This window comes from Grampus griseus (assembly GCF_964374135.1).
Source record: "Grampus griseus genome assembly, chromosome: 2".
In the NCBI taxonomy this organism is placed as follows: domain Eukaryota; kingdom Metazoa; phylum Chordata; class Mammalia; order Artiodactyla; family Delphinidae; genus Grampus; species Grampus griseus.
In genome coordinates, this window is record NC_139018.1 from 116,996,254 (window position 1) to 117,017,124 (window position 20,871).

Sequence of the window (20,871 nt, forward strand, 5' to 3'; positions counted from 1 at the left end):
GTTTTCAAGTGCTTATCAGCCATCTGTATATCTTCTCTGGAGAAATTTCTATTCAGATCCTTTTTATATTTTTATAGTGGATTGTTTTTCTTTTTATTATTGAGTTGTAAGAATTCTTCATAGGACTTCCCTGGTGGCGCAGCAATGAAGACCCAATGCAGCCATAAATATCCCTTAAAAAAAAAAGAATTCTTCATAAATTCTATATGGAAGTCTCTTATCAGATATATGACTTGAAAATACTTTCTCCCATTCTGTGGGTTGCCTTGGGGAGGTTCCAGTCTGCTTGGGGAAAGAAGACAAACATGGAGGGGTGAGGTGGTGGGAAGGTGGTGTGGAGGGGAGAGGCATTGTAGGGGAGGTCTAGGGTGAACTCTCTGAGCTTCAGGTTGCCCACCTAGGTAGTGAGTGGATGAGCTGCTCTGACATTGCCATGGCTGCAAACTTCCACAGGACTAATGGGTGACATTAGAAGCAGCAAGAGTTGCTTAAGAGCCAGACAGGCTTGGATTTAGATCTTGGCTGTAGTCGATACTACTACATAGTGTCCCTTTAGCCATTCCTGATGGCTTTTTATATTCTTATTCTTATCTTCTTTCCATATATATGCTTATATTCTTATATTCTTACTGTATGTGAGCCCCTGGGATTTTCTGCCTAAGGGCTGTCTCTGCTTAGAAGGTACACAAAGAAATCTGCAAGTTCCAGGAGCAGCCCTCAACCCTTAGTTTCCTCATTCTTTTGGTGGGATAACTCATTGTATTCTGCATTGTGTCTTGGAGGTCCCCAGTAGAATTGCCCACAGTGGTAACCTGCTCATTACTGCACCCTGAACTGAGTTCCTTTCATTTCTTTGTTTCAAGTTCCTCCACCCCTCTACTAGTGCTTCCTGGGATCATCTCTCAAATAACAGCAGGGTTTGCTTCTGGGGAAACCCAACCTAAAGATACTGGTTCTTCCACTTCTTAGATAAATTCTATTTTCTTGAGCAGATCACCTTACCTCTCTGAACCTCACTTTCCTTATCTACAAAATGGAGATAAAAGCATTTACTTCATAGGATAGTCACGAGGCTTAACATCTCCCTCAGATATATATAGGGTTCAGTAAATGCTAATCCTCTTTTCTTTCCAGTTGTTTACTGTCCTGTAAATAGATATCCTCCCAGAGACTGTTGGGTGGACATGCCTCAACATGCCTCCTACCATAGCTGTGCAGGAAAAGATAAGCAGCCTGCAACTGGCCCTGTAGGTGACTGGATTACTGTTCCCAGTCATTTGCTGTCTCCCTGCTATAGGATTAAACATCCTCACTGTTTGTCATGTCTTGCATCCTCTAGAGGGAGCAAGTCTCCCTGTTGCCCTGGCATTAGCCATAGGACATGCGTTGGTGAGTGGCATGTGAGCAGATGTGACATCCACCCCATTTGAGAAGAAGCTTTAACAGTTATTGCATGGTTTGGCTCTGGCTCTTTTACTCCTGCTCTCCACCATGAGAAGGACGTGTCCCCAGAGCCTGGCACACAGTATGAGCCAGCACTTATTAGACACTTATGTGTACCAGGCACTGTCTCAATTGTTACCTATGTCTACACGTGTTAATTTGTTTAATCCTCACAGGAACTCTAAGACATAGGTATTATTATCATCCTTATTTTACATATGTGGAAAACTAAGATTCAGTACGGGTGAATGCCTTGCTCAAACGTACACAATTGGGAAGGGGCAGGCAGTCTGCCTTCCAGGTCTATATTCTTTTTTTTGGTTTTTAGATTTTACTTATTTATTTATTTATTTATTGGCTGTGTTGGGTCTTTGTTGCTGCGCGCGGGCTTTCTCTAGTTGTGGCGAGTGGGGGCTACTCTTCGTTGTGGTGCGAAGGTTTCTCATCGCGGTGGCTTCTCTTGTTGCAGAGCACAGGCTCTAGACGCACAGACTTCAGTAGTTGTGGCACATGGGCTTCAGTAGTTGTGGCTCACAGGCTTCAGTAGTTGTGGCTCATGGGCTCTAGAGCGCAGGCTCAGTAGTTGTGGTGCACGGGCTTAGTTGCTCCGCGGCATGTGGGATCTTCCCGGATCAGGGCTTGAACCCATGTCCCCTGCATTGGCAGGCAGATTCTTAACCACTGCGCCACCAGGGAAGCCCCTCTAGGTCCATACTCTTAATGACTGCACTATGCTGTTTCTCATAGTTAATCAACAAATGCTTGTTGAGTAAAAGTTTGTTCAAATGACTGTACCTCCTGAAGCATTGTTTTCTTCTCTTTACCCAGATTCTGAACATACAGTTCCCTGGGACAAAGATGGGCTTCTGACTTTGGACCTGGGCACTTTTCCTGCCTCAGTTGTTAGCTAAATAGGAGGCCCTTCTACTTCTCTTGATTCGGGAAAAGTCATCTGTGGATATCAGATGGGAATCCAAATATTTCTCCTGTAGGACCCACATGGACCACAAGATATCTCCTGTAAATTCCTTGTGGATCCCAGACATCTCCACTGTAGATTTCAACATGGACCTCAGACCCCTCTCCTGGAGGCTGATATGGACAATATATCTTTCCTGAGGCCCCGATGGACTCCCAACATCTCTCCTGCAGGAGCCATGTTTGATAACCTCCTCAGGGTCATGTTCATTTCATTGGGTCCTCTCACAACTCTGTAAGTCAGCTAAAGCTTGTCTTATAGCAGGATAGAGGGCAGTTATTATGAAAGTGAACCAGGGACAGGATCAAAAGCAGAACCTCTTTGTCCTTCCCTGTAGCCCATGACTCTTCTGTTCTGATTGGCATAGATTATGCTTCCTGCACAACACTCCATAGCCCCTGAGGCTCCCTCCCTTTCCTTGCCTCTCCTGCACTAATTCTTGTCTGCCTTTCTTCACTCTGGCCCCCTTTCTATCCCAGCTGTGGGAGTGAGGCCCCACTCCCAGCAGGCTGAGACCAGACAATGGGCCCTTATTCTGGGCAAAGAATCCCCTCAGTGTCTCCCACCCACTGAGGCCCCCTTCCAGGCCCAGGATGGTGTGGGCGGAGGGCACTGTGGAGGGCAGGAGCCATTGGCTGGCAGGACAGAGGGTGGCCCTGGTTGTAGATATCCCACGGGAAGTTTACAATGTAAACATCACTCACAATAAAAGCCAGTCTGTCTTTCACTCCCAGCCCCATCTCTCCAAGTGGGTCTCTCTCAACCCTCATTGGTTCTGGGTTTTTTAACATTTAGCCTGATTTCTACTCACTTTCAGTGTTCATCTCTGCATAACACAGTTTCTTTCTTTCTCTCTCCCTTCCTCTCTCTCTCTCTTTCTTTTTCTGTTTTTCTTTCTAGGCCTCTCCCTTTCTATCCCTCTGGGTAGTTTGTCAGTCCCTATTTCTTATCTCTTTCTCACTTCCTCATGCTCTCTCCCCTCTATCTTTCTTTGTCTTTTTTTTCCCCTCTCCAAATCTTGATCTCTCCATGTCTCTGTCTCTTCGTGTTTCTATGTCTCTATGCTCATGGCTCTCCTCTCTTGTCTTTCTATGTCTATCTTTTTTGGATTTGTGTGTCCTTGTCTATGTCTCGTTTTTGTCTCTTTATGTTTCATCTCTGATCTTCCATCGTCCATCCCCTCTCTGTCACTTTGGGTCTGTGGATCTGAAGGGCTTTCACCAGTCATCACACTCCTGCTCACAAATCTCCTTCTCATTCTTACTTTCTGGTACGTCCAGTGGCTCCTGGGACTGGCATGGGAGGTTATTTTCCCCAGTTTACAGATTTGGAAGCTGAGGCTCTGATTATTGGTACCAGACTCCCATTTCTGGGTCTCTTCCTCGACGTTCTCGCTTTGCTCTTGTACCCGTGCCTGCCGACCACCTAATCTGGCCCTGTCCCTGGAACTCAGCACCTCGGACAGCTCCTGCAAGGCGAGGGGATGGCCAGGCCTTCCTTCTCGCGAGTTCAGGAGGAGCGGCCCTAGAGGAAGCTCGGGAATCTCGCGAGAGTGGCTGCTGCAGGCAGGCCGGCGCGGGCGCGCGAGGAATTGGACCCGAGGCGCGCGCACGCTCGCGCACCCAGTCCCCAGACCCGGAGCCGCTCGCGGCCGGCTCCGCGCCGCATCGTTGGGTGCATAGCAGCGCAGCGCGGCGGCCTTTCCGCAGCCGAGCGACAGCAGCGGGTGAGTCCCGGGCCTAAAGGGCCAGAAAAGGGCTTTGTAGGGAAGTTGGGCGCAGGGCGAGAGGGGGTCACCCCATCTCCAGCTTTGTACACCCTACGCTTCACCTTTGGATGCCGGGGGCAGGTCGAGCTGGAGAGGCGCAGAGTCGAGGTGACCTTCCCTGTTGGGGCGGGGGAAGAGAATCTCGGGTGCCCCAGACCCCCCCAACCCCCGCCATCCCCATTCCCGGCTCCCACAGAAGGATCCCAGTCTTGGATGACGTCAGACCCCTGGATTCTGGAGCCTGGGCCTTGGGCCCTCCATACCCCCTCAGCCCCACCTGGCGTTCCCTGGAAACAGGCCTCCTCCTCCTCCTGGGGACGGCGCACGCGGCCTGGGATGGGGGCGTCTGGAGGCGGGGTGACTGTGGCCTCCTTTGGGTCCTTCCTCACAAGAGGCGCCTGCAGGTGGGTGCAGGTTGTACTCCCCACCTCCCAGACTCCGCCTAAGCGAGGCGGCAGACCTTTGGACAGCTCGTCTGAACCGCCTCAGTGTTTCATGGGATGGGTGCATTGGCTTAAGCCTGTGGGCCGCCAGGGCTTTGGGGTGGTGTGTTGGGGGCGCCAGAAGAAGCTCATTCCAACGCTGACAGGAGTCAGTCACGAGGATTGGGGTGAGATGTTTGGGAACCCGTCTCTGCCCCTGCCTCTGGGAGCTCGTGATCCAAAGGTTGGAAAAACCAAGTATAGTCTGGACTGAGAATACACTATCTCAGGCAGTTCAAACCGGCAATGCCCCAGCTCCAGGATAAGGAGTTGAGGGAGGGCTGGGCAGACTTTCCCGTGGACACTAGGAGCACAAGGAGAAAGGGAGGCAAGAGGCAGTGAATAGGAGGCTTCTTGGAGGCAGTGAGATTGGGATGAGAGGAGAGGTAACAGAGGGCATTTTCGGGGAATAGTCTGGGCAATGGCGTGGAGGTGGGAATTAAGCATAGCTGTTGGGGAGCCTGGCCTGTGAGTCCAGCCGTGTGACTGTGCGCATGGGGTGGAGAAGTCTGGAGAATTTTGCAGCCTGTGCCCTAACTGTTCTGCCTCCAAGGGGCAGGCCTCTGAGACAGGGAAATGGTTCTTGCAGGGGCATGACTGGCAGAGAGATTTTGTCTGGGGCTGCACAGATCGTGTTAGTTGAGATTTGATCTGGATTTGATGAGCCTGAGTTGCTGAGAGAGGATTGACTGGTCATGGGCCACAGAAAGAGGGTCTTAGGTCTAGCAAACCCATGGAGAGTTAGCAGTGTCCTGGGAGGGGAGCTCTGGTTAGGGGCCTTGGGCTCTGTTCCTGTTTCTTTAACCCTTTCTCTGGTGGGCTGGCTGGCCACCTCTTAACAAATTGATTCCTCTCTCTGGGTATCTCTTTGCCAGCACCTTTCTCTAGGGATGAAATAATAGGACTAAGTACCGGCCTCCCTTGAGGAAGCTGCTTGTTCTAGTTTAGAGCGTCCTTCTCAGTTCTTCTACCTCTTCCTTTTCCTTTTCTCCCCCCTCCCTCTGCCTTCCTCTCCCTGTCCCTGCCCCCTCCCCACAGCAGTTCCTCTACAGGCCGCACTTCCTTCCTTGCTGACAGCCCGGAGTCTCTGAATGTCTCCTGGAGGAAGTGTGGTACAGCAGGGTTCACGGAAGCTGTGGGCTTAGCCTGACTTGGGGAGGGCATCAGTTGCTCCACTCCTACCCCGGGAGGGTGTCCAAGGCTTAAGGAAGAACATGATTGACCATTCTCTGTGCCCTGCCCTGTGCTGGGTCCCTCCTGGAAGCCCCATGCATGACGGACCAAGGGAGAGATTGGATGAGAATGAGTGAGCACTTGGTGCCCAATAACTGGTTCAGAATTTAAGCAGTGGGAGGCACAGCAGGGATGTCTGGAAGGGCTTCCCAGAAGAGGTGGGATGTGAGAAAAATAGAAGGACTCAGAGGTGCTGATGGGGCTCTGGTTTAGGGTCAATGGAAGCAGACGGGATGGCTTGATATGATCTGCATGAAGCTGGGTTGTGTGGGAAGCAGGTCAGCCTGTGGTAGAGAAGCAAAACGTGGTGGGTTGGAGGTTTGTAGCTGATTGACACAAGGTTTTGATTGCCAAACACAGGATCAGTAGGGGCTACTGAAGAGTCATCATAAGACGGTGATAGCAATGCTAGGAGTGTACTGTTCTCTGAGGAATATTCATAGTTTGGGGACATCAGGGCTGGAGATATGGGATTGGGTGTGGGATAAGGAGACCAGAGGTAGAGCAAGAGGGGAAAACTTCCATCTTAGCAGATAGGCTCTGGGCAGACAGCAAGAAAATGACCATTTCTATGCCAAGGATGGGGGCTCATCCCATCCTTGGCATAGAAGGATGGGGAGGAGGGAGGGCTGGTGAGCAGGGAGTCCTGGAACTAAGCCCAGGTCCCTATCCTGATCTGAGGCCAGACTTGACTCCCTTCTCTCTGCCATGGACCTTACTCTCTTTACTGTGGGACCTTATGTCCTCCCAACTTCACAGTTAGAAATGGAATAAATTATAGTCTGTTTTTTTTGAACAAAATTCAGTTAGTATTTGCTGTCTTATTGATAACTAAGGAGGTGCTTCCTTAGGCCTACATCTCTGGGGGGATATGTAACACCCCCAATGCCTCCCAGCGTTATGAAAGACTCTCAGTTGAGGGCTAAATTGCTACTTCTCCCATTTTTCAGTTTAAGAACTTTGGTTTGCAGAGGCCAGTCATTGCTGCTCCCCTCTCCCCCAACACAAGTATAAAGAGCAGAGAGCCTGGAACCTTCCATTTTTGTGACCTCAGCCTCCTGTAGCCCTCCCAAGCCTAAATTCTCTCTGGGCTAACCATGTACAAACAAGGCAGCCTTGCTCTGTGCTCTGGCCCTGAGTGCTGGCTTTCCCACCATCCATACTTTGCTACACTGACTTCTCTGTAACCATGGGCACACCTTTGGGAGACAGCCTGGGACCAGACGGGGGTCAGATTGGAGCCAGGGTTAGAGCCTCCTTCCTTGAGGCTCTTACAATCTAGTTATTGCCCACTCTCCCCCTGCCTCTCTTCTTTGTTTCCCTGGAGGACATTAGTGCTGGACCATAGTCTCCCTTTCCACATCCCATTGTCACATGGAGGGCAGTGCCTCCTTTGGCCACCCTTTCTACTAGCTACACCTGAGTCTGGTCATCATTGGCATGTGGCCACCTCCAAAATCTTAAACTCCAGTATCATTCTCTGACCACAGTCCAATTCTGCTTTACCTACTTTGGGACCTCAAGGAGACCTCAAGTTCTCTGACACCTCCATTTTCTCTATCTCATGAGCATGACACCTTCTGTGTCCTTCCTGGACTCCATGGTCCAGGATTTTAACCATCCTCTGGCTCATACCTTCAATGACCATGCCACTTTGCCTGTGTGTCCCACCCCAGCAGCAGATCCCCCAATTCTGGATTCCACACTCAGAAGCTTCTGGTGGCCATCACATACCAGGGCAGTCTGGTTCTGCTTCCGTGGAGGGTCTCCAGCCTCAGCTGTCCCTCCATCACTTCTAGAAACCCCTTTCCTCTTCCCATCAGCTCTCCATTCTATTCTATGGGAGGAGTATTCCAAACTTGGACTATTATCCCAAAGCCCTTTACTCATGGAGAGGGTTAGTTGGGGGGGGGGGTTGTATGTAGGAGTTGGAACCACACTTATGTTTCTCCACTTCTTGAATCCCAGTAGAAGGAGGGCTCCTAATCTAACATACCCGCTCTGTGCTATGGGTGCTGGCCCTACGTATCTCCTGAGATACCAGTGTCTGTCAGCTCTTTCCCCCTCTACAGTATCTTCAGCCTCTCCACCGTTTTCCTTAATAATACCTTCCTCCTGGCTTATATATATGCTCAAGTCTCCTATCTGGAAAATCCTTTCTAACTGTATGTCTTCCTCTAGCTGCTGCTGTTTTAAACCTATGGGTTTGTCTCGCTAGAAAAGTGATATATGACTGTTGCAGAAATTTTAGAAAATAAAGATAAAAGAAAGACAACAAATAACTTGTAATGTCACTATCAAGAGATCGCTACTAGTAATCCTTTATGGTGTTTGTTGACACTAATATCCTGTATATTATATTAAAGTCTCAGCTGAGTTTTTTGATTTAAAAAAAATTTTTTTTAGGTCTTTATTTAATTTGTTACAATATTGCTTCTGTTTTTTAAGTTTTGGTTTTTTGGCTGCGAGGCATGTGGGATCTTAGCTCCCCGACCAGGGATCAGACCCACACCCCCTGCATTGGAAGGTGCAGTCTTAACCACTGGACCGCCAGGGGTGTCCCTCAGCTGAGTTTTTTGAAAGATTAGTCGGCCTTTTCTTCCTCTCCTCATGTTCCCTCATTTCTGGGCAGCTGGCCTCTACCCCACCACTTCCTGAAGCTGTGACCTCCTAATTGCCAAATCAGCCCATGTCACACCGGACCACTCTGTGGCCACGGACGTTGTTGACCTGGTTGACCAGTCATTAAAAAGGTTGAGATAACCTGTATTCATTGACATTAAACATTTTCATGAGATATTGAGTGGAAAAAAACAGGTTATAAAAGAGCATGTATAAAATGATCTCACTTTTGTCATATATGCTTATGTATACATAAAAACCAAAAACCTAAAGGTCAGACTGTTAAAGGGGTGACCACTGAGAAGGTGGATTTTGGAAGAACTTGTATTTTCTACTTTATGCACTTTGATTTTTTTTTTTTAACTTGCAGATATTTTTATACATGTTACTAAAAAGCAACATAATTTCATTTTATTAAAAAAGAAACTTTGAGGTTATATTTTTTAAAAGAAGAGGAAGAATAGAAATCTTCAGTGGCTCGCAAGTCTCAGGATAAAGCTCAAATCCTGCTCATGGCCTTCAAGGCCAGGATGACTGGCCCCTCCCACCTCTCAACCCTATTGTTGCCTTTTCTTCCTTCCTTCCACTTTGAACTTTATCTGTGTGTGCTCTACTTTCTGTTCCTTGAATTCGCCATGCTGTTACTCTCCTGACCTTCCCTTTGCATGTGCTTTCCTGGTTCTTTCCTTTCCTGGCCAACTCTTATTCATCCTCCAGGATTCAGCTCTGATATCGCTTCCTCTATAAAGCCCTCCCTGGCTTTTCCAGGATGGACCAGGGAGGTGCTCCTCTGTGTTCCCACAGCTTTGTGTACTTGCTTTTCTGGAGCACTTCTCAGGCTGTGGTGTAATTGCCCCTTGATTTAGCTGCATCCTCTACGCTTACTACCTCACTTTCAACTCAAACGTGTCTCCCCTATTACAGAGAAAATTGAAGCAGATATGTGGGACGTGCACTGTCCTTTCCAAGGCCTCAAACCTCCCCCATCTGCTTGCGTCATGTTCTCCTTCCCACCTGTTAGGATTGAGGCTTGTCCCACCTCTTTGCACTGGACCTCATGCTTCTCCCCCTTTCAGGGGTTTGCTCCATTAATTAACCTCTGTCTCTATTGTAATTGCAACTCTTCCCTGGATCTTTCACATCTCTAGCTTATTAACATCCTAAACAAACAACCCTCAGACATAGTCCTCCCTGGACCCCATAGCCCACCCAGGTAGTACCCTGTCTCTGTTCTCTTCCAAGGCAGGCTTCTTCAACATGCTGTCTACACCTGCTCTCAGCTTATGTGCTCAACTATGTAATTTGGCTGCTACTACCCACTCCCACCGCTCCCGCCAACTCCCAGCTGCCACGACCACCAAAGTAGTTCTTGTTGGGGTTACAGGTGACTTGCTGTTGCTGAGTGTACTGAACATTTTTCAGTCCAGCCCTTTCCATGCTGGACCTCTCAGTGGCATCTGTCATATTTGTCCACTCTCTACTCCTGGCTTTGGAGACTTCACACTCTCCTGGTTTTCCTCCTGCCTCATCAGCTGCTCCTACTCATTCTTTGCCAGCTCATCCTCTTCTGCCTTTTCTTTTTTTTAAAAAAACAGGTAATACATTTACCTGATTCATAATTCAAAAAGATGTCCTAAATTTCATCAATTCTAAGATGAACATTTTGATATTTCCGAAAACATTTTAATGTCTGTGTCTTTAAAATTTTGGCATCATATCATTATAAGTTGGTGGCATTTTTTTCTTTCTTTTGTTCAATAAGATAATGATCTATCTTAAAATTGATGGTGTCTTGGATTTGATGGTATAAAGATACATAGTAAAAATTTCCTCCCACCTACTCCCCTACTCCACATGTATTCAGTTCCTCTGGCCCCCAGGAACCACAATTATTTTTTTCTTGATGTCCTACTAAAGATTCTTTGTGTATATATTGCCAAATGCAACTGTGTATATCCCCCTCCTGACTTAAAAGTATTTATTTATTTTTAAAATTTTATTTTATTATTTTTTTAAATATTTATTTATTTATTTATTTGGTAGCACCAGGTCTTAGCTGCGGCTCGCCAGCTCCTTAGTTGCAGCACATGGGCTCCTTAGTTACTGCAGGTGGGCTCCTTAGTTATAGCTCCAGGCTTCTTAGTTGTGGCATGCAAACTCTTAGTTGCAGCATGCCTGTGGGATCTAGTTCCCCGACCAGGGATTGAACCCAGGCCCCCTGCATTGGGAGCGCCAAGTCTTATCCACTGCGCCACCAGGTCCCTTTATTTATTTTTATGAAGTATAATTGACATACATTACTTTCAAGTGTACAACATAATGATATTTATACAACATAATATTTGTATATATTGTGAAATGATCACCACAGTAAGGCTAGTTAACATCCACTGCCACACATAGTTACAGAATTTCTTTTCCTTGTAATGAGAACTTTTAAGATTTACTCTCTTAGCAACTTTCAGATATGCAGTACAGTGTTATTAACTGTAGTCACCATGCTGTACCTTACATCCCTGTGATTTATTTATTTAGAACTGGAAGTCTGTACCTTTTGACCCCCTTCACCCATTTCACTCACCCCTCAGCCCCCGCCTCTGGAAACCACCAATCTCTTCTCTGTGGATGAGCTAGGTTTTTTGTTTGTTTGCTTTTTAAAATTTTATTTTGTTTTAGATTCCACAAATAAGTGAGGTCATACAGTATTTGTCTTTCCTTGTCTGACTTATTTCACTTAGCATAATGCTCTCAAGGTCCATTCATGTTGTCACAAACGGCAAGATTTCATTCACCAACCTTTGGTATCTCATCCTTCTTATAACAGCCATTCTGACACGTGTGAGGTGATATCTCATTGTGGTTTTGATTTGCCTTTCCCTGATGATTAGTGATGTTGAGCATCTTTTCATGTATTGATACCCGTTGGCCATCTGTATGTCTATTTCCCCAACTTTTTATTTTGAAAAATTTCAAAGCTACAAAAAGTTTAAAGAACAGTGCAATGAATGCCTGTACTAGGGTACTTCACCTAGATTCAGCAGCTGTTAACATTTTGTGACATTTGCTTTGTCTATCAATATTTCTGATTTTTTTTTTTTTTTTTTTTTTTTTTTTGGCCGTGCCACGTGGCTTGAGGGATCTTAGCTCCCCGACCAGGGATTGAACCTGGGCCCACAGCAGTGAAAGCGCCGAGTCCTAACCACTGGACCACCAGGGAATTCCCTATCTTATTTTTTTGCAGAACCATTTGAAAGTAAGTAGCAGACAAGACACTGTATTCCTAAATATGTCAGCATGTTATCTCCTAAGAACAAAGATATTCTCCTATGTAACCACAACACCTAAGAAATTTAACATTGAACAATGATATCTACTGTTCAGTCTATATTCAAATTTCTCTACTTGTCCTAAAAATGTCCTTTATAGCTGTGATTTAAAAATCCAGGACCAGTCATTGCAGTTGGTTGCATGTCTCTTTAGTCTCCTTTAATTTAGATGAGTCCCTTTACCAATTTTTATCTTTCACGACATTAACGTTTATCTTGGAGAATTTCCCACAGTCTGGATTTGTCAGATTCTTTTTCTTAATAATTATTTTCAGATTAAAGATTTTGGCAATAATACTGCATTGATGATCTTATGTCCTTCTGTGTGTATCACATCATGAGGCACATAATGTCCTTTTGTCCCATTATCAGAAATGCTAAGTTTGGTCACTTGGTCTGCCAGATCCTCTCATTATAGAAGTACCTTTTCTCTCTTGTGATGAATAAATAATCTGGGGGGGTGACAGACTGTGTGACTCCCCTCTTCCCTAACCACCTTCCACCCAGTGGTTTAAGCAGCCATTGATAATCCTTCCCTGTATCAGTTCTGACATAGGGGTTGCAAAATAATGATTTAAAAAATTATGTCATTCCTTCTATATTAGAACTTTTCTTTCCCGCCTCCCTTTCTTTTGTGTATTATAGTTCACTTATGCATTCTTTTCAGTGTGTTATGATCCATTACTGACATTACTCATATTTTTTCTCCAGCTTTTTATTTTGAAAACTTTAAAGTTGAAAGAATACAAGGGACACTCATATAACTTCACTCAGATTCACCAATTGTTAGCATTTGCCACATTTGCTTTGATTCTGTCTATATCTATCCATTCATTATTTCTTATTTTTCTGAACTATTTGAAGCAAGTTTCAGATATCACGATACTTTATCCCTAAGCACTTGAGCACATATTTCCTAAGAAAAAGGACATTTTCCTACATAACCTCAATACCATTATCACACCCAAGAAATGTAACATAGACATAATAATATTATCTAGAGTCTATATTCAAGTTTCCTCTGATATCCCAGTGTTTCCCTCTTGAACCAGGATTCAGTCAAGGTTGACACATCAGTTTTTGTTGCCATGTAGCTTTTTTTTTTTTTTTTTAATATTTTATTTATTTATTTGGCTGCACCAGGTCTTAGTTGCGGCACACAGAATCTTTAGTTGCAGTGCTTGGGCTCTTTAGTTGTGACATGTGAACTCTTGTTTGCGGCATGCATGTGGGATCTAGTTCCCTGACCAGGGATCGAACCTGGGTCCCCTGCACTGGGAGTACAGAGTCTTATCCACTAGACCAGGGGTCCCCAACCCCCCTCCCCCATCAGTCTGCAAGCCAAGGCCTGTTAGGAGCCGGGCCGCACAGTGAGAGAGCGAAGATTCATCTGCCACTCCCCATCGCTTGCATTACCGCCTGAACCACCCCCACCCCCCCACCCCTGCACCGTGCATGGAAAAATTGTCTTCCGCGAAACTGGTCCCTGGTGCCAGAAAGGTCAGGGACCGCTGCACTAGACCACCAGGGAATTCCCCAACAATCTTTCATCCAGTGAAAGATTTAGCAGCCACTGAGGATCCTTGTCTGAATCAGCTATTACATTCATGATTGCAAAATTAAGAGATTTTCTAATTCTGTCACTCCTACACTTAGTGCTAGCATTCTTCTGAAAAGAATAGCTTGCTTTCTTCCTTCCTCCCTCTTCTTTTTAAAAATAAGAGTGTCACTTTGGACTCATGGATTATTTTTTAATAATGTTATATTACTGTCATTATTTTTGATGCTCTTAATTCTCCCAAATTTGGCTGTTGGTAGCTCCTTCAAGCTGGTGTCCTCTTGACACCAATTAGTTGAATTCCTTCTTGCTTCTGGCACCACAAGATGTTTTAGGCTAACGTTGTATTTCCTTGTCCTGGCTTGGGACCAGCCACATATTTTTAAAGTCATGAGTTCATATTGATGCCTCCAATTCAAATCCAACATCACAGGACTCTGTCTTACCTTCCTATATTCCATATTCTGTCTCCATACCTAACACTGAGAACCCAGGTTCCAACAACATGAACACATTCTCTCATATACTGTCTGCTACAGTTCACATGACAGTTTCAGAATCATCACACTAGTACCAACAGTAACAGTAAACCCGCTAAGATTTCAGATTTCTTTCCAGTTGTTTTTGCTCTTGAGATATATCCCTCTAAGAGAACACAGAGTACTGAGATGAAGTCACTTGGCCAATTCTTTTTCCTGTGTGATTGTGTTATCAATTCACAGTATAGATAGCTTCATTTGGTTTTGTTTATTTCAATTTTAATGGTTCTCTCCAATTTCTTTTTTGTTTGTTTCTGTTTTTGGCAGCATTTCAAGGCTTGTGGGTTCTTAGTTCACAGACCAAGGATCAAACCCAGCCCTGTGAGTGAAAGTGCCAAGTCCTAACCACTGGACCACCAGGGAATTCCCTGCTTTTTTTACTTAACAGTATATCCTGGAAATCATTCCATAGCAGTTCATAGAGATCATCTTCATTCTTTTTTACATCTATATATTACTCCATTGACTGATGTACCATAGTCTATTCAAACAGTTGCATTTAGGTTGTTTCTAACATTTTGCTATTGTAAAATAGTGTCATGTTGAATAACATGTATTTGTTGTTTCTTACTTGTGGGTAAATAACTAGAAGTAGGATTCTGGGGATAAAAGCAAAATATATTTTTATTCTTCTCTCCCCTCCTTTTTTTTCTTTTTTTCAATATGAAAGGTAGCATAAACTATTCTATGTCTTGCATTTTTTCAACTACTTGTAATTGTGGAGTTCTTTCCATATCAGTATTTTTTTTTTTAATTTTTTGACAGATTTTATTTATTTATTTATCTATCTATTTATTTATTTATTTTTGGCTGCATTGGGTCTTTGTTGCTGCTCTGTGAGGTGGGAGCTGCTTCCGGTTCATTCCACCATGGAAATGTGAGATGAGTCCTGCTCCAGGGAGTTTCCAGCCTGGCTGGGACTAAGAGAAGGACTAGGTTGGGTGAGCCATGATGTTCAACCTTCTCTGGCTCTTTTTCCTTCCAGTTCAGGACAAAGAGGAGTGGACAGGCCGCTGGGCCGGCTGGTGCCATCATGTCAGGTAAGGAGAGGGTGGGCCACTTGGGTAGGATGTAACGGTGAACTTAGGGTAGGGGTCCCTTTACGCCCCCTAGTTTTTGAAGGTCAGGTTCTTTCTGTCCTCTTGCCCCTGGATTGCCCCTGGTTCCCCACTGAGGCCTATTTATCCAAGACCCTCACTGTCTAGCCCTCTGTCAGACCTCTGACCCTGGGGACCAGGGGTAGCGCATCCTGATGCTCTGGTCCTACCGTCTGTCTGACTGATAAGTGGCATGGGTGTCTCAGTCTCCATCCTCTCTGTCACCATTACTCTCTAATACTCTGAGACCTTTTCATTCTGGTTTCTGAGTTGGCTGGTTTCCAAAGGCTCAGAGCTGGAGGGACCTGTAGGGACTATTGAGTTTGACCCCCACCCCACTGGATAAACTGAGGTCTGGAGAGGGGTAGTGACTCACCCAAGAGCATAAGTGTTGGAGTGGAGGCTAGATAGAACCCACGTACCCAGACTCACCATGCTGCTTCCTCTACCTGGAACTGGTCCCCCACTGAAGAGGGTGCTGCACCCCTGATGGACAGTGTTTATTGTTTTTATTCTTCTGAGAGACAGTGACACTGCCTCAGGGCTACTTTGGGAGACCTGAGGCAGTGGGGATAGCTGGGTGGGGATAGCAAAGTGGCCTGTGCCCACAGGGGCCAAGAGGGCAGCCCAGGCCAGGGAAAGAGTGATCATATTGGATCATCAGGGAGGGGAACATTCAGGGTGATACCATATGATGTGCCTCGCCCACAGAGAAAGTGAACAACTTCCCACCATTGCCCAAATTCATCCCGCTCAAGCCATGTTTCTACCAAGACTTTGAGGCGGATATCCCTCCTCAGCATCTCAGCATGACCAAGCGCCTCTACTACCTCTGGATGCGTGAGTGCTGTGGGATGGGGGTGGGCCATAGCTGGGGAATGGGGGAGGGGGAAGGCTGGCGGGTGCTGGGCATTGGGACAGGGTCCCCACAGGCTCGGTGCCCTTCAGCCTCACTTGCAGCATCTGTGTGGGCCAGTAAGCCTTTCCCTGCCTGACTCCTGCAGGCTCCTCTCCTGGGCCGACTCCCCAGCTGGGCCTCAGTTTCCCTCAACCTCCCATCTAGGCCTCTCCCCATCTCCCAATCACAGAGCAGCCGGGTGGGGGGTCTCTGTCTGCGGTGTAATTCCTCATTTCTTCCTCTCCTTCTCCTTTTCACTGGAGTAGTTTTCCAGGGAACCTCTGATGACTGCCTCAGGTTTCTGGATTTGGAGAGGAATCCTCCCCTCAAAGCCACATTTTTCTTGCTTTCTCTGGAAAATTGCTCAAAAAGAACATTCAGCTGGGATTTAGGAGATATGGGAGGAGGCTGGGCTGGTCACTCCACTTCCCAAGTGGCAGGTTCCTCATTTATAGGAAAGAGGGTATTGTCTCAGTGATTGCTGTGGTTCCACGTAGCTCTGCGTTGAGTCTAGAGTTTTAATGTTCTAAGATTTTGAGGTTGAGAGTTTAAAAGCCCCAGTTTCTCATGGTCTGTGGCAGTAGAATAATTACGGCCGGGGCACTAGATCAAGTGAGCTGGAGAGAGGTGGGACTGGGAAGAGAGATGTAAACCAATATAAAAGCAGTTTAATGTCTGTTCTATGTAAAGAGCAAATAAAATCAGTGAGAACACCAAGGTTCCAGGAAATCTGGGGGCAATAAACAGGGATGGAGGAAATACAGCTGAAACTCACAGAAAGAAATGCTTACCCTCATGGTGAGGGGCCCTGAGAAGGGTGTACCTTCACAGGTGACAGCGTTGTCAGGCCAGACTTGGGGAGCACTGGCCCTGGGCTCTGGGAACTCTGCCCCTGAGAAGATCTCATCCAGGAGCTGGATTTAAGGGCTATAAATATCTTCCTAAGTCCTCACTAGGTGCCCGCCAGATGCTGTGTTCCCAAGGAAGTGTATATAACCCTTGAGATGCTTCAGGGTTCAGAAGCCAGGACCATAGATACCTGGCTGTTTGAGGCCAAGATTAAGCCTGCCTTCCTTTATTTATTCAGTAAGTCTTTGTGGGGCCTTAAATGGACTCAGTCTAATGTTCGAGGAAAGGAGCACCCTTATGTCAGATGACCTGGGTGTGTGTGAGTGACAGCATCAGATGAGGAGACTTGAGGTCCCTGCTGGCTGTGACTCAAGGATACAGTGATTCCAAGGTTTAGTTAGATTATGTGGGCACAGAGGAGGGGGAGCCTGGGTGTCACTCTCGGGGAGCTTCTAGTTTGGTTGGTGGGCTGGGATTTGTACTTGGGGAAGCATGAGAGCGCCCAAGTCTTCAGGAGGTCAGAGGGATGGGAGATAAATAAGGCTGCAGTAGTGAAAGAAGGCTTCTTGGAGGAGGTGGCATAATAATTGTCTAAGAAATGGATTAAAGAAAGACAGATCCCAGCCACGCTGCCTGCCCCATTTAAGTGTGGAGCGGATGGTACAATGGCTTAAAGAGATGTTACCTTTTACTTTCCCCTTTTCATGCCCTACCTTGCAAGAGAAGATGGAAGATGGGTTTCCTGTGCCTTGGGCTTGGTGATTGCTGTGGGTCTGGGATGGCCAGGGGCTGAGGCCATTCTTATAAGGAGAAATTCTTATCAGGAGAAGAGCATTTCTCCCAGGCTGAGGCTTTGGGGCCCTTCAACAGGGCTTGCTGGGCTGAGGCTCTGAGTTCCTGATCTGGAGACGCTTTGTTCTCTGGATTTCTCAGATCCCCAGGAACGGGTGTGGGAGAGGGTTGGTCTGAGCTCCCAGTTTTCTTTCTCACAGTCTGTACTCCCTGTGTGTGTGTATGTATACGTGTGTCTTGTGTATCTGTGTGTGTGTATTCACCGATGTGACTTGTGGGTGTGAATCTGTACAAATGTGGTTTGCATGTGTTTGTATGTGTCTTCATCTTTCTGTGCTTGTGCCGTTTGCCTGTGTTTGACTGTGGGTCTGTGTTGAGTTGTGGGGGATGTGTGTGTGTCTGGGTGCTCATATATTTCTGCATGGGCCTTGGTGTCTGTGTGTGTGTCTGGTGTCTGTCTCTGTGTGTGCATGTGCTCCTGGGTCTGCAGTGAATAGCGTAACGCTGGCCGTGAACCTGGTGGGCTGTCTCGCGTGGCTGATCGGAGGCGGGGGAGCTACCAACTTTGGCCTCGCCTTTCTCTGGCTCATCCTCTTCACACCCTGCTCCTACGTCTGCTGGTTTCGGCCCATTTACAAGGCCTTCAAGTAAGTGATGGGTGCTGAACTCCAGCTCCTAACCCTGTCTCTTTGCCCATCTCCACTGTCTCTTCTCTACATATTTTTAATTTTAATTTTTTTTTTTTTTGCCATCCTGCAAACTCACTTTCCCTTTGTTTACCCTCAGCTCAGACTGCCAGGTAGGATTTAGGCTTCCTGGGAGCTCTAGGCTGGGGTGAGAGGGCTGGAAGTTAGAACCTTTCTCTTAGTTCCTTCCTTCCTCACTCTACCCTTGGGTGGGGGCAACATAGAAACCGGGCCTGTTCTTGTTTTCCCTCCCCCAGGCAGCTAGCTGCATGATAAGTTTTGCCAATGGGGCCACCTGTCTTGACGGAGCTGTCCATCCTGGTACCCGTGGGGCTAGCTGATTTGGCGCCAAGTGGACCATCTATCCACGTGCCAATGGAACAAGCCATCCATGTGCCACTGACACTATGTGCTAATGAGGGCATCCAACTCTGTGCCAAAGGGATTACCCACCCATGTATCAGTAGGGCTAGCTGTCTTAGTGCCAATGGGTGTCTGCCTTGTGTCAAGTGGGATTTGCAATCTTTGTGCCAATGGAGTGTCCCTCTCAGTGCCAGTGTGATCTCAAATATCTTTGCCTATTGGGCCCATCCATGTATGTGCCAATTAGGCTATAATCTTGGTGCCAGTAATGTGTCTGTTCTTGTGCCAATGACACCTTCTATCTTATGGGACCATCCATCCATGTACCTGGATGTCTTGGTGCCAGTAGGGCTGTCCAACCCTTTGACAATAGCTTTGTTTATTTCTGCCACAATGGTCCCATCTATTTCTGTGCCAGTGGGGCCAACCATCCATGTACCAGTGAGTGGTGCATTCATAAGGAGATCTCTCCCTATGTAATGCTGTACACACAGGCCTAACACATGGAAACTTGCAAAGGTCCATGGGTAAACGCTGTCCTATTTTGGCCTCTTAACTAAGGCCTTTAAATGTCTTCTGTCTATTGTGTACCCACTTAAACTTGGAAGGACTTAGAAGTCTTGAAGGCAGGGAAGCCCTGGCCCTCCACCCAGGTGATGGAAGCCATCTCCTCTGTTGCAGGACTGACAGCTCCTTCAGCTTCATGGCATTCTTCTTCACCTTCATGGCCCAGCTGGTCATCAGCATCATCCAGGCTGTGGGCATCCCAGGCTGGGGTGTCTGGTAAGAGACTGGGGTGTCTGGGGCTGACCCAGGGCTAGCAGGGTGGCACCTGGGGTGTGTCCTTTGCTTACTTCTGTGGGCTAAGCTGCCTAGCCTGTGGGAACACCATGAGTTGTTGGAAGTGTGAAAGGATTCAGGATAGTTTATAGTAGACAGAGCCATAGCATCAGAGGGGAATGAGAACCTTGCAATGGTTTTTAGGAGTGCTGAGGGGTATCAAGCGTCATGAGATTAAACTGAGGGAAGGAAGCCTTATGTCTGAGGAGCTTGTTTCCTGAGCCAAGGGTTCTTTCTGAACCACTGACACAGGCCCTTTGCATCCAATGATATCGTCTCTCCCTGTGACAATGAGATGGTCCCTTACTCTAGTGGGGTGGCTCCTGGGTACCCCTCACCATGCAAGGCAGCCCCACAGCTGGCCTATTTCTGCAGCGGCTGGATCGCTACCATTTCCTTCTTCGGAACGAACGTTGGCTCAGCGGTGGTGATGCTCATTCCCACTGTCATGTTCACGGTCATGGCTGTCTTTTCCTTCATTGCCCTCAGCATGGTATGTGGTCACCTCAAGGGTTAGAGGGTGGTGTTGGGAAGGGACTGTGCTCTGTAACAACCCTTCTCCCCAAGTTACAGGAGGACCCAGGGGTCTTCCAAGGGACTCACTCTGGAATGGCTTGGTGGACTTTGCTCCCAGTGCACAGGGCATGGGTGGGAGGACTGGCTTTTACGGTGACTTTTCTCTGGCTCCCATGTCTTTTCTGGATAGGTTGCCTCTTCCCTTTGATTAACCCTTCCTTGTGCTCCTCATTCTACAGGTTCATAAATTCTATCGGGGCAGCGGGGGGAGTTTCAGCAAAGCTCAGGAGGAGTGGACCACGGGGGCATGGAAGAACCCGCACGTGCAGCAGGCGGCCCAGAATGCAGCCATGGGGGCAGCGCAGGGTGCCATGAATCAGCCGCAGACTCAGTATTCTGCCACCCCCAACTACACATACTCCAATGAGATGTGAACGAGCCAAGCCTCCCAGAAGCTGGCTGGGGGCCGGTGGAACGGGGGCTCAAGCCACACGTTGTGGTGACCAAGCAGGGTTCCCCCTTCCCTTTTTCTCCTCCTCCACTTTGTACAAAGAATCAGAGTTATATATATATATACATATATATGTATATCCTCTCCCCCACACCCTTGGATTCACGTGGAGCTGTCCCGTGCGGTGATAGCTGTGTCTGTGTCCCCTTGTGAATAGTGTGCAGTGAAGGTCTCTGTTGTTGTGGTGCTAGATGTATGTTTAGAACTAAACCAGCCCCCCACCCTCCACCAGGCTGCCCCCTCTGACCTTGGCCCAGGGACCCTTCATGGGGCAGAGGGAGGCATAGCAGAAGAGCCTGGCCCCCTCCCAAGGGTTATGAGCTGAAACTGTTTCCACTTTTGGTCTTACTGGGGAGCAGCAGTATTTAG

At 47.2% G+C, this 20,871-nt stretch overlaps 1 protein-coding gene across 1 annotated transcript; it reads left to right on the forward strand.

The window, feature by feature from the left end:
- Positions 1 to 4,069: 4,069 nt before the first annotated feature.
- Positions 4,070 to 20,430, forward strand: SCAMP5 (secretory carrier membrane protein 5). Its single transcript, XM_082649181.1, has 7 exons — positions 4,070 to 4,148; positions 14,936 to 14,990; positions 15,759 to 15,887; positions 18,077 to 18,233; positions 19,317 to 19,418; positions 19,851 to 19,968; positions 20,231 to 20,430. Exons 2-7 carry the CDS (start codon positions 14,984 to 14,986, stop codon positions 20,423 to 20,425), a joined length of 708 nt encoding a protein of 235 aa, XP_082505307.1. The 5' UTR covers positions 4,070 to 4,148; positions 14,936 to 14,983; the 3' UTR covers positions 20,426 to 20,430.
- Positions 20,431 to 20,871: the final 441 nt, after the last annotated feature.

What these genes read in the sequence shown, in the direction of transcription:
- SCAMP5 (XM_082649181.1), top strand. An exon ending in CCTCTACTACCTCTGGATGC is followed by an intron (nt 15,888 to 18,076) that starts GTGAGTGCTGTG and finishes CTGGGTCTGCAG; the next exon opens with TGAATAGCGTAACGCTGGCC. An exon ending in CCTTCATTGCCCTCAGCATG is followed by an intron (nt 19,969 to 20,230) that starts GTATGTGGTCAC and finishes CTCATTCTACAG; the next exon opens with GTTCATAAATTCTATCGGGG.